The 27,674-nt window shown below is 44.3% G+C and overlaps 1 protein-coding gene across 7 annotated transcripts in view; it reads right to left on the bottom strand.

The window, feature by feature from the left end:
• IFT43 (intraflagellar transport 43) overlaps positions 1–27,674 on the bottom strand; it is a 99,240-nt gene that overhangs the window by 27,736 nt on the left and 43,830 nt on the right. The window contains exon 4 of one of the 7 annotated variants that reach the window (XM_073997916.1): positions 25,948–26,187. The exons of the other annotated variants lie outside the window; for them this stretch is intronic. Coding sequence (XP_073854017.1) covers positions 26,079–26,187 — 109 coding nt within the window. The 3' untranslated portion in view covers positions 25,948–26,078. Of the gene's footprint in view, positions 1–25,947; positions 26,188–27,674 lie in introns of those variants that run through there. 7 annotated transcript variants of the gene reach the window in all.

The following is a 27,674-nucleotide window of genomic DNA, read 5'->3' as shown; positions in this document are numbered from 1 at the left end:
CTGCCTGGTCCTCAAAGGCACCTCAGGGGAGTGTAGCGACAAGCAGCCCAGCAAAAGACACAGAATCTAGCACCATGTTTTTTAAACTTCAGGTCATGACCCACTACTGAGCCATGAAACCAGTTTTGTGGCTCACCACCAGCATTCCTTTCCTTTTAAAATTTTTCTTTCATCTTTCTTTTTTAATAGCACAGAAAACGCAGTGTGCTGAAAATAGTAAGGATAGGTATTATATAAACGTTTTGTTTCCTGTTTTATGTGTACCCATACCCAATCATGAAGTATATTTTTAATTAATTTACTTTTTTTTTTTTTTTTAGAGACAGGGTCTCGTTCTGTGGCCCAGAGTGGAGTGCAGTGTTGGGATCATGGCTCACTGCAGCCTCAAACTCCTGGGCTCATGTTATCCTTCCCACCTCTACAAGTGCGTGCCACTGTCCCTGGCTAATTTTTTTTTTCTATTTTTTTGTAGAAACAGGGTCTCACTATGTTGTCCAGGTTGTTCTTAAACTCCTGACCTCAAGCAATTCTCCTGCTTTTGCCTCCCAAAGCACTGGGATTCAGGCATGGGCCACTGTGCTCAGCCCTGAGTGTATTTTTAAACTACTGGTGACAGGTTAAAAACAAACAAGCAAGCAAACAAACAAGAACCTAAAACACAGTAGTCTACCACAGTCCACAGGGTAGGTAATCAGAGAAGAATCTGATATGGAAGTTCTGCCTCCCAGACTGTGTGGGGACAGAGGCTGAGGTAAAGAATTATGGGTTCTGGAGCACCTCTTCACAGACACTTCATTCCCAACTTCTGAGGAAACTGAGGCTGTCGATGAGGCTTGTGTGGCCTGGTCCCAGCCCCCTGGCAGGCTGTCTGCAGAGCTGAGATCAGCATAGCCTTGGGCTGCCGGTTTATTTCTGCACTCAGGGCCCCCATGCCTTTTCCCCCAAAAGTGGCTATTAGAAATTTGGGGAACCTGGCAAATCATAATTCCAGCAGGATCACCTCACACAGAGCACTTTTCAATCCTCTTCAGAGACATTCACATCTACAAACACTACCTCGGCTGAGTTCTGGAGAAGAGGAAAAGCAGGTTTCAGCAGAACAATTTTAAACACAGAGAGGGACGCTGGGCACTGCGGCTGTGGGCTTCACCCAAATCACAGAGCTAGTTAGTGATGAGGCTGAAACTAGAATCCATGTCTCCCGACTTTCACCCTAGATTCCAAACACTTTGCCTCAAGCCTTTTCAAAGGAAGATACCAGTTGATTATCTAATATCCCTAAGGCACCCAGACATCTGCTTGGATTTACTGTGTAGACGGTCCCTTCTTGATTTTCTCTCCTAATGGAAGGCACGATATGGTATAGACAGCGAATTGGAAGCTGGAGAGAATCTTTTAAATTAGTCGTTCTTCAACAGTGGTGCGCAAGACTCACCCCCGGAAGCTTTTTCAGTGTACATGGGCTGGGCTTACTCCTCATCGCTCTGAGGTAGTAACTTCTAGAAATGGGACCTAGTCACGTAGATGAGACTCCTTGCCCTAAGCCTTGAGACATTCAGCTGAATACTCCAGTTGCTAAGCAGCAAAACTGAAACTTATTTGCCTTCTCCTCCTGAGTTGCCTACATTCTTCTAACAGAAGTGTTAATGAACATGGACTTGACCTAAAGGATGCGAGGAGGAAGAAATAGCAAGGGGCCTGAATGGTCCACTAGGTGAAGTCTCTGTTCCTGAGTGATCCCGAAATTCACGCCTGAGTCCGTGGTGTTCATGAAAACTAAGCAGATGTTCTCCACCACACCAGGCCCAGAGCAATCTAGATCCGATTAGAGATGCTTGTTCAATATTCAAAATGTAATACACAGAGGTTGCTGAACCAGCACTTTGGAAAGTTAATTAAATGCCAGGTTTCTTTTTAAGAGCTACTCCATCACTCACTGATTGCTTTGGCCATTTCGCAGAATGAAGTTTTAACCCGGGACAGTGACAGCAAACGTTCTCTGTCACCTCCGCCTTGTGGAGCAGGGTGAGGGAGGAAAGACACACCAGCTCCCCCTCCCCACATCACAGCGGGCTGATGGCCCTTTCCAAATTGCCTACAATGCTCAGCCACGAAGCTGCCAAGGACTCAGAAGCTTGGCTTCTCAGGTAGAGGATGTGAAGGTGAAGGGGGTTGTCTTGCTGATGTGACCTGCATTTAAAGCCCAGTTCTCAGCTCCACAGTCACCCAGTCCCTTCCTGGTCTTCATCCCAGCTTCTCTCTGACCCACACTGAGCCTCTCCTGCCTGGCTCAGCACACCCACTGTCAACTCTCAGGGGAAAGAAAGCCCAGTTCCAGGCCCCGGCCCACCCTTCCTTTATGCTGCCCCTTCCCCCACAAACCTGCCCGAAGAAGGATGACGACTGACAACAACAGTCAACATCTACCCAGCTTGTTAGGCACCAGCCACTGTCATTATATTATTTATAATACTATTATACAATTATATAATCACATACATCCTATACAGTATACATTATCTTATTTCAGTATCATAGTACCTTATTTTATTCTCTCTGTTTTACAGGTGAGGAGCTCAGAGAGGTAAGTAACTTGCCTAAGGTCACCTACCTAGAAAGTGGTGGGGCCAGAATGCAAGCAGAGTGCCTGACTCCAAAGCTCAGTTCCCAGCCCTTATACCATGGAGACATGCAGGCATTTCTACAGCATGGGAAATGCTCCTCTGCTTCAAATCCAACTAATATTTTCAGGACAGGGACATCCTTTCAACTTATAGTACGGCTGTAGCTTTGTCATTCCTGATGATCTGGTAGTTAATTTTGGCTTCATTGTTCTGTGATTTGTTATATTTAAAATGCAACAGTGTGCACCATGGCAAAAAGAAATCCTGTCTAGCTAAGTCACTTTTATTTCCATATTCCTCCCTTTTTGAATTTCTTTTGCTCAAATGTAATCCCTTTCTTTGGCATTTTGGAGCCCACACTGACATTCAATGGTGTGATTTGGGCAGCTGAGCACAAGGTGGATTCCAGTGGCACATCTGTGACTTCAGCCACGTGGGACCACAGCGGAATCTTGGATCCTCATAGTTTTATTCCTGCCTGCGGGGTCTGTCTCCTCCCTGCTGCATCAGGGGGCCTGATCTGGCCATCATGATCAAGTGGGACTAGCAGGTAGTTATGACCCCCAACTGCAGGGACCCCATGAACTTCTGGGGAAGAGACCATGAAACAACCTGGATTTTCTTCACCAGAGAGAAGAGGCCTTAACTGCTGCTACATGGGTTATGTGCTGAAGGGTAAAAGGCAGCCCTAATGTAGACATCATCTCAGTTAAAATGTTTCTCTCGAGTTTAATGGAATACTGCAGAGATCTAAATGGAGATAAAGTACCACGGCTCAGAGAACAGCCAGGATGCTATCTTTATGCAGCATGACAATGTTCAGTGGTTAATTAGACACCGTTAACCTATTTTAGCAGGGGACATAACCGGGATAAATGGGGGGAAGTGTCCTTGAAGTCTCTTAATATCCACAGCACATACTAGACCCTAGACCCACCTCCCTGCTGCAAGGCAGAACAGGCTTAAAATAGACCCAAGTGCCAAGCACCTGGAGCCTTGCCTGTGCCCGGGGAAGGCCCTATGCGAGTCCATCCCTCACGGATCACTCTGACCTGGGGAGGAATGTGAAGGGTTTGGATGAATGGTTCTGACTATAACTTGTTGCAGGTGAGAGAAACGCCAAAGCCATAGGAAGGCACCTGCATGGTTCCATTTCAAAAGAGAAGAAACTGCAGCCAGGGGTCAAATGCATGAAGAAAAACTGGCCAAGGGAAGAGCAGGAAAGAGATACCAACTACATTGATGCCAAAGCTACTTTATGTTTTTAAAATGTCAAGTTAAAATTTCCTCCTCTGGAAAGAAAAAATCAAAATGCCATTTTCTTGCAAGGTTTTCTACCCTCATTATTTTTAAATGTCCAAGAAAAATCTCACAGCTGCCTCCAAATCTCATTGAGGTAAATTTTACCAAGGCATGAGAGAGAGAAGGCAATATTCCCGGATCATCTAATGTCACCAGCAAATCCAGAACCAAGGCTCTACTTTATAAATGTGTGAACCGCCAAATGAGCCTTTGCAGTGAAAACCCAAATGTGAGGAAAGGAGAAATCTGCCATTGTCATCTTGGCTACACTGCTCATTCAATCCCAAGCAGTACACTGGATAATTGGGGTCCCTCTGCTCTAAGCTGCCCCCACACCTGCAATACGCATTAAAAGCTAGATATTTCTCATGAACTGAAGTTTTCCTTGTCCAATAGATTTCTCCTCATTTAAATCTCCCCTGAAAGCTGAAGTCAACACCCCCCTTCCCCTCAGTTCCTAGTTCTTGCCACTCATGTGTTTAGCATCCACTATATGCCAGTAGGTACCGTATTTTCTTCCTTCTTTTGAAAACAGGCAGGTGTTCCCTAACACCCAAATTTTGGCACTCTGAGGTTTTAGGTCATGCTAGATGATATTTAGTTCCTGCCAGCACAGTTCATCACTAAGATGTCTGGTAGAGAGAGAAAAACTCATGCCCATGTCCTGTCTATAGACTGCCAAGGCCTAGTGAATCACAATGCGATTCCTGGGAGAAGGTTGCCCCCTGCTGGTTAGGTTAAATATGACAGCTTTGTTTTGCTTCAAACTAAATGTATGAAAAAAGGTTGAAATACACAGAAACGCTTTGATTAGCTACAGTTATGGGAACATATAAAATGTAATATGCCTGCTATCAAGAAAAGGCAGCAGAGTTTAGAACTCTAGAGGTTTTAGGCATCTCAAATGAACATTTTTTTATTCAGGAAACCGTCACTGGATCACTAATCATCTGCTAGGAACAAGTGAGAGGTGTTTGGAATTGGGGATCGTTTGCTCAAGATTTTACAATCCGGCGGGAGAGAAGAACATTACAGAAATAACACTAACACCTCCATAAACTTACATACTGTAAGGCCAAAAAGACTCACCAGCAGATGGGTACGGTGGTGTGCACCTGTAATCCCAGCTACTCAAGAGGCTAAGGTGGGAGAATCACTTCAGCCCAGGAGTTCAAAACCAGCCTAAGCAACACAGCGAGACCTCATCTCTTTAAACAAACAAACAAACAAAAAACAAAACAAAAAGAAACACAAAGAAAACAAACAGAAGACTCCCACCACATCCAAACTGTCAGCTACTAGATGAAGAAGTGGAGACCAGGAGTCCTCAAAGAGATCTAATGAAGGCTCAAAGCCAGTGGATGCAGTGCCGGACCTGGAAACTGAGGTTCCCAATCCCTCATTCTACTGAGCCCCAGATTTGCTAGGACAAGTAAGGAAGGTATAAGCAAACTGTCACAGGAGCACTAAAGAGGGAACCAGCCATTCTAGCTGGGGATCTGGGGAGGCTTCCTGGAGGCCTTGCCAGTGGAGAGATGAGGAGGCTTGCAATGGGCAGAAAAGCTGCAGGAGGGAAACCACTTGAACAGAGGTCAGAGGCATGCAGGGGCCGAGGTGTTTGGAAAACAGCAGGGGACACGGCGCGGCTGAAATACGGATAAGATGGTGGCTGGAGATGAGAATGGCATCAGGGCTGGGTGGATAAGCATTAAGACCAAATAAGATGGTACTACTGGTGTCAACTCTATAAATATATACACTGACATTGATCAGGGATCAGGAGGGATTCTGGGGCTGGAAATTAATTTTCCCTGGGTTCTCTGCTTTCCCCCTTCAAGTTACTTATGACCACATATAGAGACCTCAATGACCTAATATTATGCAACTTACCCTGTATCCTGCAGTACAAAAGCAGCACAGAGCAGTTAAGTGGAAGAAGTTGTTACTCTTCCCACTGGGAGAAAGAAGGGGGTTGGAGGTGGGGAGAAGCAGCCACGAAGAACTGCTGTATGAGTGTTCCCCAAATGCCTGCCATTTCCAAGTACCACCTTCACCAATTTTGCTACAGCTATGTACTTTCTGCAACTACTTAGTATTTTCTTTAAATTGATTTCTTGGTTTTAATAATTTTTTTTTTAAAAAAGAAAACTCTCTATCCTCAATGGAAAGCTATCATCACCAGCCATAGGGAAATAATTGTAAAAAACAACACAGCTTTTTAAAAAACTACAAACTTGATTAGCTAGACATTGCTGTTTGTTAAAAATCCAAGAGCCCACGGCCTATTTTGTATTAAAAGGGAAGATTAGCAGGGTTAGAGAAGTGTTAAAGAAAGACTGGCTGTAAATGGAGACTTTTCCATTGGCATGATCAGAGGAACTGAAAGCTAGTGGAAAAGAGTAACTTTGGGACTAGACACCAATCTTGGGAAAACAGAGCTACTAGGATGGAGGATGGAGATAAACGAGATGGCATGTGGTAACTGAGACAAGTAGAAACCGTGTACCACAAGTCAAGGGACAAACTTCTCAGTGCTTCTGGAAACCTTTATTTCAATTCATGTTTAATTGTTGGAGTGGGTCTTTTACTTTTCCTGTACAGAAGTTTCTGCTCTATAACAGGGAAACCTGTAAAGATTTCCTTCTGGTAACTAACCCACCATCTTCTCTGCTTCTGTTCTTCTTTTACATCCTGTGGTCCCCCTGAAATCCCATAAATACACTGAGACTCACCCAAGCGATGAGGTACATGAAGAGAAGGTGCCTCAGCTCTGGTTGCCGGCATGCGAGCCACTGGGGGAGCACAGGACCATGTGTGGCAGCCTCCTGGGAGGCTCAGGGCCCACCCCGGTGAATCCCTGGTAAATAGGAACCAAGAGCACCCTGCCACTTCAACACGTGGCTCTTTTACAATGGGTGCTGTGAAACCTGGAGAAACTAGTGTGGCTCTGGTATTCAGCTCTGGTGGGGGCAGCATGGGTCAAAAAGTAAAATCTCTGACCGACCCACTAGAGCAGAACAAACTCAGATGATGTGAGGGGCCTCCATTTCCTATGCATATTTATACCTATGTGTGCCCAACCTGTTTCATCTATATTTAAATTGCTTTCCGGTACTTCTCCATACAGGACTCAAAAGAAAAGGAAAGAAGTAGGTGTGATGTTCACAGATGCATTTTATTTTTGAGAGACCAAATCCATCAAAGGGAGAACAAGGAGATCATTTATGTTCGGAGAATTTTAACCAATGGTTGGCATCTCTAATCATTCCCTCCTGGCTTTCAGCTGCTCACTCTGCAAAGCAGCAGGTCCCCCTTAGCAGAGACTGGCTGGCTCGGGGGACACAACTTTTTTCCTTGGAAGTTTTTTTGTTCTATAAGATTGCTTCATACGATCAACATCTCAATTCTGTGAGGGTCCCAGAGGGTAGCAGTAAAGAGAATTTTATTCTAACAGACTCACTCTTGCACAAATAGTATAGTGCATGGCCTTTTCGTGAACTTGAGATAAATGCATGCAGTGCTCAAGGTTTGAGAATGGGCATGGCTGCAGAATGAGAGGCACATTCTATTATACTAATTAGCTGTACGACCTTGGGCAGTGGGGCAAGGTGACATTTAAGGGCCTTTCTAACTCTGAGATTCTATAACTCAGCGTCACTTAACCTCCCTAGTTCTCATTTTCTCCATCTCCAAATGGAAGGGGCCAGACTCCATAGCTTCTCAGGTCTCTCCCCAGCTCTGTGAATGATCACCAACCCTGCCTCCCCTTGATCCTGGCCCCCACCCACATCTGTTCCCCATTAATACTGCTCTCCATTCTGACAACCCCCACAGCCCCTTCCTTGCAACTGGTTTATCCAGCCCTAAAAATCTCAATCAAGACAGTGTAGTGTGCAGGTTTGGAAACTGCAATGACAAAAAAAAAAAAAGCGGGGGGGTAGGGAGGGAAGGAACAGAGGGAGGAAGGCAGGCGGGTGAGCAGGCCTGCCTCTTCCCTTTTTCAATTACTTTTAGGCAAAACAAAGTTGACCCAAACTCTCTTCCTACTTAAGAATTTAAGGCATTTTCCTCCTTGGTCTGTCTCTCTTTTTCTTAGCTGTTGTCGGACCTGCTACAACTTTCCGGATTGCACATAGAAATATTACTTCCCCTTTATACTCCTCTCCTAAACAGTTAACCTGCTCTTAACATTTCCATTTGTTTTCTTCCTGCTTAATATGACTTCTTTATTTCCTTTCTCTCCAAGCAGTTGGAAAGAGGATAGCTACCTAGACCTGCTAAACCCTCCAAACAGAGGGAACTCAGAAACCAACCTTCCTATTCCTCAAGTCAGAGAGGACTCCAAGAACCGCAGGCTCGATTACTCAGAATCAGGCCAGCCAAGGTATAGGTGCTGAGCTCTAATCTCGGGCCCCAATTTAAACAACTAGCTTGAAGCCAGTGGTTCTGAACATGGGCTCCAGGGTCAGAGGGTGCTATGGTTTGAATATTTGTGGCCCCTCCAAAATTGATGTTGAAACTTAATCCCCAATGCAACAGTATTCAGGAGGTGACAAGGCCATGAGGACTCCACCCTCAGGGATGGGATTAGTCCCTTATGGAAGGGCTGGTGGGTAGCTAGTCCCTGTTGCCCTTCTGCCTTCTGCCAGGTGAGTCCATAGCAACAAGGCATCTTGGAAGTATACAGTAGCCCTCACCAGACACTGAATCTGCTAGTGCCTTCATCTCAGACTTCCCAGACTCCAGAACGGTGAGACATACGTTTCCATTATTTATAGACTACCCAGACTATGGTACTTTGTTATAGCAGCAGAAATTGGCTATAGGTGCAGAACAAAGTTTCATAGGTTCTGGCTTTAGAACAAAGTTTCATCATTCATTAGCTGCATGCTCTTGGGCAAGTCACTTTAAACTCTGCCAAGCTGGTGATAATATCAAATTCTGCTTCACAATGTTGTTCTAAAAATCAAGTAAGTTAATTCAGGCAAAGCATTTTGCATAGAACTTGGCACACAGGAAGTGCTCGGTGAACAGTGGCTGTTGCTACCACCATCATTATTGTGGTGGTGGTTCTCATCCAGTCTCTTCCCTGTGCTGCTTGTCCTTGCTTGAGACGTCTTTCTCCTCCTCGATCCTGTAACTGATCCCCACCCCTGAGATGGGTGCTGGCTGGGTGTGCCCAGGGGAGTGGCTTCATGCTTTTTGCTTCTGGGGACCCACCACTTCCCCTGCTTGCACATATTTCTGCCTCCCTTGCTGAACTTGTCCAGGCCACCCTCAGTGGCAAGTCCAGCAGCCTGCCCTCACCACTTGACCTGTTGACCCCATCTACAGACCCCCAGCCCCACACGAGAAACATTTTGTCCCGCTCACGAAGCCTCCCCACCAGCTGGCCACTGCTTACCACAACACGATTAATTTACCTCTCAGTTTGTCAGCAGGTAGCCCTCTCATTTTTTTGCATCTCCTACTTTACTTGTTCTGCCTCTTGGTTCCCTTTTAGTCACTTCTGTTTAATCCTGTCTAAAAAGCAACTTTTTCTGGCTTTCATATCTTTCTGAAGGATTCTCCACCTCTGGGAAGCTTCTAGAATGAGATGAAATGGTTTTTGCGCTACCTACACACCTAACCCTCCCCATCACACGACACAGTCTTTATAGTAGGGCAGCCTCATCCAGTGACTTCTGAAACTCAGCTCGATGGGGTCAGACCACAGAAAATAGCCTGGCACCCACCCAAAGTCATCTCCCCCATCTTGATTCAAATACCAGTTTTGTTTGGGGTGACAATGACCCAACTAAAAATCTGTTTCCCTGCTTCTCTGGGGCTGAGGGGTAGTCCCGGGAGAAAGATGCAGCACATTCTTCTCCCTCACCTCCAAAAAACAAATTCTTGCTAAGAAAGAGCCCTTCACTGTCACTTTCACATCACTCTTTTTTCTGCCTGGAAAACAGAGGTGAGGCTCGGCAGTATAGCAGCCATCCCACAACCAGGAGGCATGAGCATGGCGACAAAGGCCCGCATGCTAAGGATGAGGGGGCAGGAAGGGAAAGAGCTCCAATCCCTCCTGGCTCTGGGGGTGCCTATAGCCCTGGGCCGCTAAGCCCTGGACCTCTGCTTTTGCGAGACAAACTCCTTTCTGTTTAAGCTTCTGTTAATGGGATTTTCTGTTGACCGCAGATTTTTAACTCCAATTACTATAGCACATCACAAATGAGAACTCATTCTAGTCAGGAAGGAATACAAATCCTATGGAAAAAGCAACCTCACATAATTATAATTAGTTCAACTTCATATATGGTTTCAGAAGAGAAAGCGATGATTTGAAATGGATGCAGGAGGAGCAGAATTCTAAGGATGTGAGAGACATCGTCAGTATCTGCTAGAGAAAAAGGTGGCAAACCCAGGGGACAAAGATGAGCACACCCTCTCCACAACTGTAGCCTGAAAAGAGAACTCTTGCTATAAAGAATGAGGATGAGTGAGCCCTTAAGAAGAGTGTGTTACTGTGATTTATAATAAGAAATATATATTTGGTCTTCATCTAAATACAGATGACCCTTGAACAATGTGGGTGTTAGGGCACTGACCCCCCATACAGTTGAAGTTTCACTTAACCACATACAGCCCACCGTTGACTGGAAATCTCACTAGTAACATAGTCAATTAATACATATTTTGTATGTTATATGTGCTATATACTGTATTACAATAAAGTAAGCTAGAGGAAAATCAGAAGGAAGAAAAATATATTTACTACTCATTAACTGGAAGTGGATCAGGAGGAGGAGAAGGAGGAGGAGGGGTTGGGCTTGCTGTCTCAGGGGTGGTGGAGGCAGAAGAAAATCCTCCTACAAGTGGACTTTCTCAGTTCTAAAGGCCAACTGTAAATATTTGGTTTCCTGGCACACAGCTCCTAAAACCCTTGGAATCTCCAAAGTGATACGTCTTTTTGTATGCTAATGAATGACTGATGGGAGATAGATGGATGGGGGGACTCCTGGATGGTCTCAGGAGGGAGGCTGGTTGCCAGGGGAACCCACTCCCTGAACTCAGGAGAGGAGATGGGCTGAAGGTTGATTTGATCACCAATGACCAATGATTTAATCAATTGTGCATACATAATGATGCTTCCATAAACACCCAAAATGACTAGGTTCTGAGAGCTTCTGGGCTGGAGAAGAAGAATGTATTCACCTGATGGGAGGGTGGCAGACTTCAGCTCCATGGGAACAGAAGCTCCTACAACTGGGTCCCTTCCAAACCTTGCCCTATATAGCTCTTCATCTGGATCCTTTAAAATATGCTTTGTGGCCTGGCATGGTGGCTCACGCCTGTAATTCCAGCACTTTGGGAGGCCGAGGCAGGTGGATCACTTGAGGCCAGGAGTTCGAGACCAGCCTGGTCAACATGGTGAAACTGGGTCTCTATTAAAAATACAAAAATTAGCTGGGCGTGGTGGTACATGCCTGTAATCCCAGCTACTCAGGAGGCTGAGGCACATAGGGCAGAAGGTGGAGATTACAGTGAGCCGAGATAGCGCCACTGCATTCAAGCCTAGGTGACTAAGACTCTGTCTCAAAACAAAACAAAACAAAACAAAAAAGAGAAATAAAATATGCTTTGTAATAAATTGGTGATAGTAAGTAAAGTGTTTGTTTCCCTGAGCTGTGAGCTACTCTAGCAAATTAATCAAGCCGGAGAGGGGGTCATAGGAACGCTTGATTTACAGCCAGTGGTTCAGAAGCACAGGTAAAACCACCCAGGGCTTGCACCTGGCACCGGAAATGTGGGACAGTCTTGTGGGACTCAGCTCTGAACCTGCAAGATCTGATGTTAACTCCAGGCAGATAGCATCAGAATTGAGTAAAACTGCAGAACAGCCAGCTAGTGTCCACTGCAGAACTGGCTAGTGTATGAAGAAAAACTTCTATACATCTGGTGTCAGAAGTGGAGCACTGAGGGTATAGTAGGAGAAAACAGTTTCCACATTATGCCAAGAGGACTCTACATTGGGAGAAACAGATTTCTTTTTACATCTGCAAGTACCCCAAGGTTGTCCCATGTCAAAAAGGCATTCAGAAGTGTGGGAGGCAGTGGCTGCAGTAAGCCAAGATCACACCACTGCACTCCAGCCTGGGCGACAGAGCGAGGCTCCATCTCAAAAAAAAAAAAAAAAGTGTGACACCTTGCACCACCAGTCATGCACTGTCAACACCGCAGTGGCTCCTATTTCCTAAAAAAGGAGGGCCTGCCTGGAGTTCCATGCCCTGCAAAGGAGCTCTTCTCTACCCTGCCCACCTACCCTTCTACTCCCCTCTGCAAAGCCTGGTGTGCTCATCCTAAACACACTGTGGTGGTTCATTCATGCCCCTACTCACCTGGCCCCTGGCCTCGCCTCAATGCTTGTCAATTGTTTTGTTTCAAGGTAATATAATAACTCAGAAACTAAAAGGACTTGTTTCAAGCAAGCCATCTAGAAAGTATGTTTCAGATGGCTTTTCTAGAAAGTATGTTCACATCCTTTTGGAGTTGGAGAGGGCCTTTGAGATCTCTTGTGTGTAAGGCTGAAGAGACAGAGGCCAAGGGCACTGGGCTGGTTGCATGGGGCTGCTACACTACACCTCTCTTCCTCCCACCCCAGCCCAGGGCTCTGCTCTGTGCCCACTGCACAGGCAGATGTCCTGACTCCTAATGACACCTGGAGAAAAGGTGACCCAATAAGAGAAGGTGGCTCAGAAACAAACTTAGGAAATGGCCTCAAAGGCAGAAACGTAACCCAATTTAACATGTACTTGGAGTGCCTCGCTCTGGGCTACTCTGCCCTAGTCTGCCATAGCATCACAGGCCCCAAAACCAGAAGCAGTTTTACAGGTGCACCCGTAACTAGAACCTGGCTCCTGAGTGGGCTGCCTGGGAATGGATCCAGTTCTTAGAGGGCACAGCAGGGTTAGAAGGGACAATCATTTCCAATGCTTAATTGAACTTAATGACTAGCCTAATTAAGCCTTTTAATGGCAGGGCTGGCAGGGCCTTGGCCAGTACCCCTAAGCACAGGCTGCATCCTCTGCACTCACCTTCTTCTGGTGGGTCAGGCAGCTGGCTGGAGCACAGCTCTGCAGAGAGCAAGGCCAAGGAAGCTGGGAAGGGCTTAGGTCATGCACGCATTCCTTGCTATTATTCTCACAAGCTGAACATGTTGGTTTCTTGTCAAAATAGCCCTCACAGAATATCTGCTGAGGCTCTACCATGGGCAAAGATGCTGTATCAGGTGTCAAGGGGCATAAAAACAGAGGGCAGCAAAGCACTGAGAATAAGACCAAGATCCCTACAATCAGACTTACCTGGGTCCAAATTCTGGCTGGCTACTCACTAGCTGTGTGACTCTGAGCAAGTTACTTAACTTTGTGAATGTCAGTTTCCTTATCTGCAAGCAGGGATAATAATGGAGTTGTTTTGAGGAAAAAGATAACTGCGTTTAGCACAGTGGCCAGCAAAAGAAGTCACAATAAATAATGTGTGTACGTGTGTGTATGTGTGTGTGTGTGTCCTCGTCCATACAATACAAGGACCGGACAAGATGTGGGCTATCCACAAACGGGTTCTGCAGCACATTCCTGGAAGCCAGAATCTGTTTTCTGAGGATGAAGCTGCAAATTTCCTAAAGTCTAGAGCTGTCTAAAAAAAACTCAGGGGATAGATAATGGCAAAAAAAGAAAGAACGAACCTAAATGTCCACCAACAGGGGAATAGTGCATCCGTACCACGGGATTATCACGGAGCAGTAAGAAAACTGCGGTAAATCCATGTGTATTAAAACATCTCTAGGATGTACTTACTGCAAAGACAAAAAAGAATGTAAGGTGCAGAATGCACTTAATGTGATCTGTTTACTTAAAAAAAAAAAACTGACTTTTGTACATACGTGTATTGAAGTGTGTAAAAGATACCAACAAACTATTCCAGTAATTACTTCTAGAGAGATGGCTAGGATCAGAGTAAACAGTTTTAGGCACATTTATCTTTATCTGTCTTGTTTGAATTTTTACATCATTAAAGAGCTATCAGTTTGCTTGTACAACTAAAAAGGACTTTATTAAAAACAGAATCAGTGGGGCTGTTTCTACCAAGTTCCCCAGCTGGAGGGGTCCAAGTAGACCTCGGCAAGCCCTTAATAGAAACACTAGAATTCGACAGGACATTGGATGAGACTGGCTCTAACTTTCTACTCTTGCAAGCCCTCCATTTTGTGCCAGTCCAAAAAATCAAAGGAATATTCCACAGGTGACTGTGCTTTTGGCTGTTATCATTTAAGGGACACTTCTGTGGACCACTCATTTCTTTCCTGACCCTCTAAGACCCTCTAACTTTACACTACTACTCTTGGCTCCAATAACTGACCTGCTCTAGTCACCAGAGCATTTTCATTTCTACAAAACTAGAAACTGTAAAGGGCCAAAAGTCAAAGCCTTCACAGGACATCCTGAGAACCCATTCTAGAACACTCTTCGTTTTAATTACAACAAAGGTCAAAGGTAGCTTCACTTAAGAAAAGCTGAAGGCCAGAGAGGAAGCTGGGAGCAGGCTCTCCGGGAGGTAAGCCTTGTGCCTGCACTTGGCCATCTTTTGGCAGCCTTCCCTGCAAGGCCAGCCCACAGGCAGTTGGGAAACAGTTCTGCTGACTCGGGCCCTTAGAGGTACAGCCCTTGTACAATGTGTGGCCTCAGGGTCTCAGCTGTCCTTTCCCTGGCACACATGCACAGGCAGCAAGTTCATCTCGAGTCCCCGCCTGTTCTCCAGCCACCTCCCTAGGGCATCGGGTGCTCCCCTCTGCTCCAGGGAGGGAACTGACTGGGGTCACTTGTCAGGAGGACTGCTCCGCTTTTCAGAGTGGGAAGCGAAGTATCCAAATGCTGCTGCAGCAGGGCTTGTGGGGATACACTGCGGTCCCCTTTGAATGGGAAGCACTCGACAGAAGTGCAAGAGTCCAATGATTTCATGCTTAGTCATTTGCCTAAGTAAATGGGCTTTGTGACACTAGTCACTAGCCATCTGAGGCCTTAAACTGCAATGAACATAACCTAGAACATCTCTGCTTGCTCTGTGCCAAATGTCACTGTATCAGTGCAAGTAGAAGTGCATGAAAGTGCTCACCCAAATCCTCAATGAGAAAAAGGCTGATGCACCTTCATACCTCTTCCCTAGCCTATGGGATCTATGTGTACCATGTCTAAAGCCTTCACAATACTTTCCAAGGGTGATGTTATGCCTATCACATGAATAAACAATAGAAGTCTGGTTTCTTCAGTCTGGGAAGATATCACATGTATTGCCTGCCTATCATTACTTTCATTGAAACAGGAAATTTTGGAGTACTCTGTAGCCCTTAAAAATAAGACTGTTAGGCCAGGTGCAGTGGCTCATGCCTGTAATCCCAGCACTTTGGGAGGCCGAGGTGGGCGAATCACGAGTTCAGGAGATCGAGACCATCCTAGCTAACACAGTGAAACCCCGTCTCTACTAAAAATACAAAAAATTAGCCAGGCGTGGTGGCAGGCGCCTGTAGTCCCAGCTACTTGGGAGGCTGAGGCAGAAGAATGGTGTGAACCCAGGAGGCGGAGCTTGCAGTGAGAGGAGATCGCGCCACTGCACTCCAGCCTGGGTGACAGAGCGAGACTCTGTCTCAAAAAAATAAATAAATAAATAAGGCTGTTCAGCCAGGTACAGGTACAGTGACTCACACTATAATTCCAGCACTTTGGGAGGCCAAGGTGGGAGGATGGCTTGAGCCCAGGAGTTCAAAAACAGCCTAGGCAACATAGTGAGACCCTGTCTCCAAAAAAAAATAAAAAATTAGCTGGGTGTGGTGGCACACACCTGCAGTTCCAACTACTCAAGAGCTGAAATGGGAGGATTTCTTGAGGTTGGGAGGTCAAGGCTGCAGTGAGCCATGATCACGCCACTTCATTCCAGCCTGGGTGACAGAGTGAGACCCTGTTTCTAAAAAAGAAAAGAAGCTCTTCTACTCCGTACCGAGATTCAGAAAGATCAGCAATAAATATTGTTAGAGATTTTTTTAAAAGTGCAGAATGTATATGTTCCCATTTGTGTCGGTAGGTGGGTGAGGAAAATATATTAACCTGCACAGAGTACCTTTGGAGAGAAACACGAAAAAAACTGGTTAAAAGTGGTTGCCTCCAGGAGAGGAAACTGGGTGCCTGAGAAAGTCAGGAAGGGAGAGAAAGACTCAGGTTTCACATCCCACTCTTTCATATCTTTTGAATTCTAAACTATGTTTATTTTTATTTTAAAAATAAATAAATAAAATTCACCAGGACTTCTAATGTCTCAAAAGAAGACATGATGTTATACAAAGGCTAAAATCTAAAAATGTATACTGTCTCCACATCCCACTCCCTTTCTTTCTCTCCCAGCCCTCTTGAAATGATCCACCTTTCTCAACTTCGTTACATTTGAGCTTTAAGGCCAAAGACACTTCACTCCACAAAAAGGCAGGCCAGGCACAATGACTCACCCCTGTAATCCCAGCACTTTGGGAGGCCAAGGCAGGAGGATTGCGTGAGATCAGGGGTTCAAAACCAGCCTCGGTGACATAGCAAGACTTTATCTCTACAAAAAATGTAAAAATGTGGTGAGTGTGGTGGCGCACGCCTGTAGTCCCAACTACTCAGGAGTACCTGTAGTCCCAGCTACTGAGGAGGCTGAGGAGGAGGACAGCTTGAGCCCAGGAGTTTGAGGTTACAATGAACTATGATTGCATCCCCACCCTCCAACCTGGGCAACAGAGTGAGACCCTGTCTCAAAAAAAAAAAAAAGCAATATACCATTACAAAAAGGGGTTGTGCCTAACATCATACCCGGGTGCCTATGCGGGACAAGGGTCCACAGAATGAACAAATGCTTACCTTTACATCTGTGCCCACGAATAGTGACTTTCAGGAAGTACCCACCTCACTGTACACACTTCAGGGGCTGAGTAGGAAAGGACACCGGGCCCGAATGGAACTACCAGTTAGAGCGAGGTCTAACTATCAGTTTAACAGGGAACATGCTCCACAGATGAGCTGCTCCACCATGACCCATCCATTATTCTCATTCCTCTCCACCCACCAGCTACCAGAACAAATGAAACCTACCAAAATAATACAAATGTGTGAAGACAGGAAAGGCCTAAGGATAGAACGAGTGTGACACATCTCACACTTTTCCCTACTTCAACGAGGATACTTATTTTTCACTAGTTATTTCAATGTACACAGTGTGGGGGTTGTTCATCTCATCATATCTTGCTGAACATCTAAGATTTCCTGTCATAAACAATGCAACTGAATCCCAATTTTTCAAAATAACTGGATTCTCTAAGTTCATGAAAATAAAAAAAATAAAAACTTACCTAGCTCTTCCTCTATATCCAGGCTCTGAGAGCAAAGCAAAAAATTACACTTTGGGGAGCCTACCTAGAATAAACAAATCTAAGATGTACATTACAAAGATGTGATGTCGCATGGTCCTAAAGCCATCCTTTCTAAACTGACCGTATCTCGGAAGGCACGTGAAAGAAAAGCATCTATGCAGAGCAAAATGCATGACGGTGAAATTGAGACAGAGATCCAAGCAGAGAGTTCACACAAGCATCTCCCAAAACCACAGAAATAGGGACATAGTCCCTAAACTCTAGGCACAGCCACTGGGAATGGGAGCACAATTAGCTCCCTAAGACCTTCCCTTCTCAGCCATCTCACATGCAACAGCCCCATCTGATTTTACCCAATGTTGGACGCTCATTTCTGGTACCTGACTGACTTAGTTAAGAACCAAACAACTGTTCACCCACGTCGCCCAGGACTCCGGTCATGCCATACTGATTCTGGGTTCTTTGTGGCCGAGGGTAGCAAGGGAAAAATCAATTCTCAATACTTCCAATTTTGTTTTGTGTTTCTTGAACACCAAATGAGCAAAATTGTGTTTACCAATGAAAATCTGAAGGTCAAGGATTAAGTCCTTTTACTTTACTGGAAATCAGAGCTGCCTGGTCATACCAGGGACACCCTTTTCAATTATCAGAGCTCTGTAAGAAATGCCCCAAATTTACTCATTGATCAAATATGTACAGAGCACCTATGTGTACCAAGCCCTATAGACCCAGATGCAAACAAAATAGACAAACATCTCTTGCATAGTAACTACTTGCTTGTTACTATTAATAGTAATGCAAATGCAAAGGCAGCTGCAGCTCTTAGTTCAATAAAAAAAGATATTTAAAAAACAGAGAATGAGCCGGGCGCGGTGGCTCAAGCCTGTAATCCCAGCACTTTGGGAGGCCGAGGCGGGCGGATCACAAGGTCAGGAGATCGAGACCACAGTGAAACCCCGTCTCTACTAAAAATACAAAAAATTAGCCGGGCGCGGTGGCGGGCGCCTGTAGTCCCAGCTACTCAGGAGGCTGAGGCAGGAGAATGGCGTGAACCCAGGAGGCGGAGCTTGGAGTGAGCCGAGATCGCGCCACTGCACTCCAGCCTGGGCAACAGCGTGAGACTCCGTCTCAAAAAAAAAAAAAAAAAAAAAAAACAGAGAATGAGGGAAAAGTCACATTTAGGCAAATATTAACAACTGGTTGTTCAAGGTAAAAATGTGCATGGGTGTTTGCTGTACTACTACTGCAACTTTTCTATAGGTTTGAAATTTTTTAAAATAAAAATACTAAGACAAAAAGGTAGGGTTATAAGTATAAAATGTATTTCAAGCAGCCAAGTAGCTGGTGAGACTTCATCACAGAAGAATTTCTGTTAATAAATGGAAATTAGACAGTCATCACTTGACAACTTTTAATGAAATCATGGCTCTAGCAACTATCATCAATGGATGCTACAATCTTGAGAGGGGAGTCTGATGAGGGGTCTAAAATGGAGACTCACACAGCCCTTCCCCCACTGGTCAATCACAGGCTGAAAGTGGAATGACCAGACACCTATGCCTTCTCATACCTGTGCCTTCAAGGCAATACAGTGGGATGTACACGGCATCACCTACAAAGTATTCCTGCCAAAACTGGGCCTAAATGGAACTCCCAGTTAGAGCTACACCTAAATATCAGTTTAACAGGGAACATGAGAGACAAAGAGACAAGTTAAACACCCTGACTAGGAAGCAACAGACCAAATCCAGAATGTGGGAAATTCTACAGGTCAAGCTTCTTTAAAACAGGAAATCATCATGGCCACCTGGGCAACAGAGCAAGACCTTCTCTCTACAAAAAATTTTTAAAAATTTAGCCCGGCATGGTGGCATGCACCTGTCCTAGCTAATTGGGAAGCTGAGGCAGGAGGATCACTCAAGCCTAGGAGTTCAAGGTTGCAGTGAGCTATGATCATGCCACTGCACTCTCTAGCCTGAGTAACAGAGCAAGACCCTGTTTCTAAAAAAGAAGGAGGGAGGGAGGGAAGGAGGGAAGGAAGGAAGGAAGGAAGGAAGGAAGGAAGGAAGGAAGGAAGGAAGGAAGGGAGGGAGGGAGGGAGGGAGGGAGGGAGGGAGGGAGGGAGGGAGGAAGAGAGGATCAATGGCATTGGGAAAAAAAATGGGGGGGTGGTGATTGTTGCAGAATAAAAGAGAGACTATAGCAATATAACAACTAGGCCAGGCACGGTGGCTCACGCCTGTAATCCCAACACTTTGGGAGGCCGAGATGGGAGGACCACCTGAGGTCAGGAGTTCAAGATCAGCTTGGCCAACATGGCAAAACCCTGCCTCTACTAAAAATACAAAAATTAGCCAGGTGTGGTGGCACGCACCTGTAGTCTCAGCTACTTGGGAGGCTGAGGTGGGAGAACTGCTTGAACCTGGGAGGCGGAGACTGCAGTGAGCCGAGATTGCACCACTGCATTCCAGGCTGGGCAACAGAGTGAGACTCCATCAAAAAAAAAGAAAGAAAGAAAGAAAGAAAGAATGAAAGAATAGAAGAACCAAGGAATGAACAAATGAAAAAAAAGGAAGGAAGGAAAGAAGGAAGACTAAATACAATATATGGACCTTGATTTGTCCTTTTTACAATCCACCCATAAAACACATTTTTGAGACAATGGAAGTAACTCAACATGATGTGGATATCAGATGACATTAAGGAATTATTAATTTTGATATGTATGCTAATGTCATGATGGTTAATAAACCAAAACAGTCCTTTAATAAAAATGATCTCCAGCAGCAGCAGGAAAGGTATGAGGGAGGGAATCAATTGCATTATTTACATATTGTTAAGCTCTACTCATCCTTGGCCTCGTACAGGATAAAGTATGTTCACATCCATAGGTATATCTTCTTGAGACTAAATAACTGTGTGCCCTTATATATGTCTGACATAGTACTTCCCTGGCTTTTTCAAGACATGAAACAGTTAAAAATAACACGTAAATGGCTAACTGGGGTGGACGGATGGAGACTTCTCGTGGCCACAGGTGACCAGCCTAAGGGCCTTGGCTAGGTCTACACCACAGGCAGGGAGTGCCCACATCACGGCACACCAGCACCCACAGTGCAGCATATGGCACACCAGCTGGGCAGCTCCAGCTAACCTTCTCTCTGTGACACCTTTCTAGGAAATTGACTTCTATGGGGATGGACAGCCTATAACAGAGCTGGTTGAAGAGGACAGAACATATGTTTGTAACTGTGCTTACAGATCTAGGAGCCCTCTGGCTCCATGAGTTTTTGCTTTTCACACTTTTTAGCCTAATAGGAGTTAACTATTTGCTGCTAAAGGGAAGCAAAAAGATTCTGGTATGGCAATGACATAGAGGGAGAGGACAGAAGCCCTTTAGTATTCTTGGAACATCTATGCTATTAAAAAAAGAGAGAGAGAGAGAAAGAGAGAAGGAGGAGGGAAGGGGGATAACCTCGGGACCAGCACACAGCAGTTCTACCGCCATCTTGATGTCCTTGATGCGTGCAGATGGTGTGGAAGTGGCTGGCACCAGAACAGCCCATGAGAAGGAATGAGCAGCCAATGGAGATTTATGTGAGGAGAGTGAGATGGACAAGGTAAAATTGTCAGGAGGAGTTGTTAGAAAGTAAAATATATTGTGACAATTCCACTCCTGCCGTTCATCAATAAACTGACAGATCATTTAGTGTCAATTAGGAGTGATAGATGGACAAGTCCCCATGATCCTGGGCCAAAATTAATGGCTGGGAGGGAGAGGGTGATTGAAAATGACGGCTGACATTGAGAGCAAAGTCCTGAAAGTCCCTGAGGGGCCATTACTTGCCTCATTCCCTTGCAGATCAATGCAGGGACAAACCCAAAAACAGACACTTTGAGACAAAACTTAATCAAACTACCTTTCCTTCTCTTTACCAAGCTGGCTTTCTCTCTTCAGCTCTATTCCCCATGGCCAAGTCAGTGACCCATCGTAAGTGTCCCACCTCGGGCAACTTCAGAGCCAAGGACAGCTCCAAGACGGAGTCTCTGGCATAGCTATGACTCTGCGCCAAGGGGAAGGGACTGGTAGTGGTCCCAGGCCCCACGCCATTCCTGAGCTTAGCCCTCTCTGTGGCTCAGGGACGAGCAATTGAGCCCTGGCACCCAACATCTCTAACCAGTGAGGTGGCTGACACATGTTCTGCTCTCTAGCCTGGGCAGTGTTATGCCAATAAAGCCAAGGTATCCCAGAAACTTGTATTCCTTAGCTCTGAGCTCCTCAATCAGATTCATAAACAGCCCTTCTACTTCTCACTGGTGACACTTTCCTCCTACCTTCTTTGCGCAGGGATACCTACCTTATTGAACAGATCTACCCAACAGAGTTGGTGTAATGCACATAGAAGGTGCTGCCATGGACTGAATATTTGTGTCTCTCCAAAATTCTTATGTTGAAATCCTAATCCCCAATGTGATGGTGTTTGGAGGTGGGACTTTCAGAGCTGATTAGGTTTAGATGAGATTATGAGATTGGAGCCCTCATGATGGGGACGAGAAAGAAACATAAAATCTCACTCCTTATGTGCACATACCAAGGAAAGACAATTAAGGACATAACTAGGAAAACGGCTCTCACAAGAACCCAACCATGATGGTACCCTGATCTCAGATTTCCAGCCTCCAGAATCATGAGAAATAAATGTTTGTTGTTTAAACCTCCCCATATATGGTAACTTGTTATAGCAGCCAAATTAAGACAAGTAACTAGCACAGTGCCATTGTTATTATCATCCAAAAAGAATTTCAGGTGAATATGCTATTTTCCGGGGTCAATCCTCTGCTGTAACTAGACTGACAATAAAGTTACTATCACTCCCACAACACCAAATCTTAAACCAAAATGCCTTCTTCATGATCCTGTTCTGACCATCAAAATTCATCCAGCTTGACTCCTATCTCCTCTGTAAGACACTCCCTGACCATAATGATTACTCTCTCTTCTGATGTCACATCACCAGTGTTACTCATTCATTTGTGCCTCACTTACAATGTGCACCTTCTGCCAATATGCTCCTTTTGCTATTCCTGATTTTTGTGGGTGAAAATGTCTCCTAAATTAGAATTCGAGCTCTTGCAGGACAGGAAGTATATCTTCCACTCTGGTACTCACTAAAGTATCCAGCAAATAGTAGGAGCTCATGTTTCCAACCTTAATGAGGTAGGTCCTCAAAGCAGCTCAAAAGTTGCCTCTCTTACCCCTCATCAGCCTCTTTTTCTGTTTTAAATCTGTTCTACTTCAAGATGCCACTCTACTTTGCCTCAACAAGCTCAACAGTCTGTCTTCCCACTTTGAAAAACGGAAAAAAAAAAAAGAGAAGCCAAACCAAAAGGAAATTCTCTAAATTCCCCATTCCCCTCAACCATCCTGAATAACTTACCCATCCTTTCCAAGCTCCGTCTGTTTTGGAGGAAAACTATCCACCTTCCCTCCTCCTGTCCAAGGTCAATCAATCTCTTCTAGAAGGTCTTATCCTATCCTTCCAGGATCCTGCCACATCAATTAACCCCCTACTTAATTTCTAATTACTCTTTCCTCAAATATTACAGACATGATTCTTAATCTAGACTCTTCTTCCAAATACTGTTCCATCCCTTTCCTTTTTTCATAGTATCCTATGTTACTGGCCAGTTCCTCATGTCCCACTTCCCCTTCAATCTACTGCAATCTGGCTTGGGCTCCAAAGCAAATCACTACAACCACTTTCTCGAAGGCCCCTTGTAACCTCCAAACAGCCAAATCCAAGGATCTGTCCTTGTCTTCTCCTGTTTTTGTAGATGACTCAAAGTGCATCTGTTTTTTGACCTCCCTTCTGGACGCTTGAGTTGTGGAAATTACCCACATGTCCCACCATCAGCCCCTAAATCTGGTCTCTCCTGCCTTCCCTCGCTTATAGCACCATTACCCAACCAGACACCTAAGTGGCGCTCCTTGCAGTGACCTTCAACTCCCCGCTCTGCCCCACATCCAACCACTGGCATTTCTATTAACTCTACCTCCAAAATGTCTCCACATCATCTTTCCTTTCCATCCTCACACCACAGCCCTGGTTTAGGCTCTTATCTTTCATGCAGATTATTACTTCCCAACAGGTCTTCCAGCCTTTCAGCTCTCCACCTTCCACACTGAAAGCAAAGTGACCATTTAAAAATACTGATCTGCTAATGCTATCCCTCCCCTCCTCCCCCTACCCCACAACAGGCCCCAGTGTGTGATGTTCCCCTTCCTGTGTCCAGGTGTTCTCACTGTTCAATTCCCGCCTATGAGTGAGAATATGCAGTGTTTGGATTTCTGTTCTTGCGATAGTTTGCTGAGAATGATGGTCTCCAGCTGCATCCATGTACCTACAAAGGACATGAACTCATCCCTTTTTATGACTGCATAGTATTCCATGGTATATACATGTACCCTAGAACTTAAAGTATAATAAAAAATAATTAATTTAAAAAATACTGATCTGATCATTCGTATGTTGAATAGTCACCAAGTGCTTATTATGGACTAGGCACTGTTAAAGAGACTGGGGGTATGTAAATAAGAGAGTGTGTCTCCTCTCGTGGAGCTTACATTGTAGCAGATAGAAAAAGAGATTATGTATGCATGCATGCGGATATGTCAGGTGGCAGTAAATAAAGCAGGCAATGGGGACCACAGAGCGATGAGGGGTGCTACTTTATGTAAAGTGAGGTCAGGTAGGACCTTGTAAGCCATGGTAAGGACTTTGGGTTTTACTTTGACTGGGTGGCATGCTACGGCAGGGTTCTGAGTATACAAGTAAAAGGTTTGCACCTATGTTTTGAAAGAGTCACACTGGTTATGCAGAGATAACACAGAAGGAGCCTCGTCAGGAAGTTCTTACTTGAGCCAGTGCAAGAAATGATGGCTGCGGTCAGGGGCTGGCAGTTCAGACAACAGATGTATTTCAACAGTAGACTTAACAGGGTTTGCTGGCAGACTGAATAGGGTGATATAAAGAGAGAAGGCCAGGATAATTCCAAAGTTTACAATCTGAGCAATTAGGAAGATAGAGTCACCACTTACCGAGATCTAGGGAAGACTTTGGAGACACAATTAGGGGAGGGGGTAGAAGGGGTTGAAATTAAGAAGACTAATTTGGATGTGTCAGGTTTGTGTTGCATATTCCCGTTGAAAACATCAAGCAGGCAAATGGCTGTCCAGAAGGAGAACTGGGCTGGAAATATAAACATAAATTCTGGAGTCATCACTGCGTAGACGACAGTCAAACCTGAGACCAGGTTGAGATCATGCAGAAAGTGAGTGTTGACAGAGAAGAGAGGAGGTTAGAGAAGAGCCCGGGGCACTCCAACATTTCGAGGGGTCAGAACCAGGCCACAGACTGAAAAGTCAAGCAAGTGAATACCTCGGAAAGTAATACGTGACAAGGAAAAGCTTCTCTCTCCAAGAGGAAATGGATTTGATCTGGAAAAATCTTTAATATTTTCACTGAGGAATGAATACTTGTGATAATCTTTTGTTCTCTAAGAAGCAGACAGGATTTGTCTTATTTTCTTATTTCAAAATAAATTCCAGATATGACAAGTACTAAAATCCCCTAATAATTTAGGAAAACAAAGCTCCTCCATAAGATTCACATTAATAGATGAGACCATCATTTCTGCATCACCTTCTTGTTTTCCTTAACACTAAAAATGACTGTTATGGTCTATAAGGAAAACAGCATGGTACATAATAGCATAAGAATAGAGAGACCACTAGCACAGAATAACGCATCCAAAAACAGACTCGGATACATACAAAGATTTAGAATACAATAAAGGTGGCTTCTCAAATCACTAGAGAAAGATGGATTTTTAAATAAACGGTGCTGGGACAATAGCCATTTAGAAAAAAGTAAACCCATACACCAAAATAAATTCCACATGGATCAGCAATCTCAATTTTTAAAATGAAAGAGCATGGCTATATTCCAATAAAACTTTATAAAAATAGGCAGCTGGCCTGTGGGCCATAGTTCACCAATACCTAGGATATAGAAACAAAGGAGGAGAAATATAAAAACATATATACATATATAATTTATATATGTATATTATTAAATTATATAATGTTTATATATGTATATATAATTATATATATATGTATGTTTACTTTTCCAAAAAGAAGTATAGGAAAGATAAACCAGAAACTAATAAAGCAACTACCTATAAGGGATGGATGGGAATGAGGTGGAGGGATGATAAGGATGGGAGTGAGACATCACTGAGTATATCTTTCTGTACAATTTTAACTCTTCATTGGTGTAAATGTTCTACACATTCAAGAGTAAATTAAATAAAAAGGATTTTCAACAACCTTAAAGTTGAACACAGAAACAAGTGAATGTAATTGTGTATTAAATTGATATCTTAACCTATATGAGAAATAATTCAAATAACTTCTGAAAACAGTATCCTGAACCTTAGTGTGATATATTCTTTTATTTTTTTTTCTTTTTTTTGAGATGGAGTCTCGCTCTGTTGCCCAGGCTGGAGTGCAGTGGCGCAATCTCGGCTCACTGCAAGCTCCGCCTCCCGAGTTCATGCCGTTCTCTTGCCTCAGCCTCCTGAGTAGCTGGGACTACAGGCGCCCGCCACTGGGCTAATTTTTGTATTTTTAGTAAAGACGGGGTTTCACCTTATTAGCCATGATGGTCTCGATCTCCTGACCTCGTGATCTTCCTGCCTCGGCCTCCCAAAGTGCTGGGATTACAGGCGTGAGCCACCGCACCCGGCCTAGTGTGATATAGTCTAAGGACAAAAAGAACCACAAGAAATCTTGAGCTTTACCTAGGAGTTTGTTTTTGATAATGACATTAGTATAGTAACTGTAAAACTATTTTATGTGTGTTACAGGATAGAGCGTATTTTTTTTAATGTGTTTACTAGTTCTACCTACTAAAAGAGCCTAGAAGCAAAGATATCCAATAGCAATGCAGTGTGCCCATAGATCTTGAATTCTATAACTATTCTCCACCAAAAGGACCCAGGCCTCTTTGGAGAAGCAGCTGACTCCTGGACTGAACAAAATTACTCTGGAATATCTTGCTGCACTGAAAAGCAAGTACTCAAATACTAATACAGCACAAAGGCATAAGAGCCATCCCGAAGTTCTCCCTGGCCAAAAATGGGACAATCTGAGCACTAATAAACGTAAGTATTATAGAAAAAAAAAAGGGATGATGGAAATGAGTTATAACACAATGAACAATACAAATCCATGAATCCAGTTGGGTGCAGTAGTTCATGGCTATAATCTCAGCACTTTGGGAGGCCGAAGTAGGAAGACTGCCAGGAGTTTGAGACCAGCCTTGGCAACACAGTGAGACCACAGCTCTACAAAAATAAGAATTTAAAAAAATTAGCCAGGCATTGTGGTACATGCCTGCACTCCTAGCTACTGGGGAGGCTGAAGCAGGAGGATCACTTGAGCCCAGGAGTCTGAGGTTACAGTGAACTATGATTGCACCATTGCACTCCAGCCTGGGCAACAGAGAAAGAGAAAGATCCTGTCTCAAAAATAAATAAATAAATAATCTAAAACAGAGTAGAAAACCTAGAACTAGAACAGCATACCTTCAACCAACCAATCTGTGGCTAAGTTGACAAAAATAAGCAACAGGGAAAGGACATCCTATTCAATAAATGGCGCTGGGAAAACTAGCTAACCATATGTAAAGGAATGAAACTGGACCCTTTCTTATCACTATATAAGAAAAATTAGCTAAAGATGGATCCAAGACTTAAGTGTAAGACTTCAAAACTATAAAAATCCTAGAAGAAAGCTTAGGAAATACCCTTCTGGATGTCAGCTTTGGCAAAGAATTTATGACGAAGTCCTCAAAAACAACTGTGACAAAAGGAAAAATGGACAAGTGGGATCTAATTAAATTAACGAGCTTCTGCACAGCAAGAGAAACTATCAACAGGGTAAACAAACAACCTACAGAATGGGAGAACATTTTTGCAAACTATGCATCTGACAAAGGATTAATATCCAGAATAGGAACTTAAACAAATCAACAAGGAAAAAACAAATAATCCCATTAAAAAGTGGGCAAAGGCTATGAACAGATACTTCTCAGAAGACGACATACAAGCAGCCAACAAACATATGAATAAATGCTTAACATCACTATCAGAGAAATGCAAATTGAAGCCACAATGAGATACCATCTCAAACCTGTCAGAATGGCTATTGTTAAAAAAGTCAAAAAATAACAGATGTTGGTGAGGCT

The sequence above is a fragment of the Macaca fascicularis genome, chromosome 7, assembly GCF_037993035.2.
Source record: "Macaca fascicularis isolate 582-1 chromosome 7, T2T-MFA8v1.1".
NCBI lineage: Eukaryota > Metazoa > Chordata > Mammalia > Primates > Cercopithecidae > Macaca > Macaca fascicularis.
Note: the sequence above shows the minus strand (reverse complement) of the source record. Positions and strands in the feature narration are given on the sequence as shown.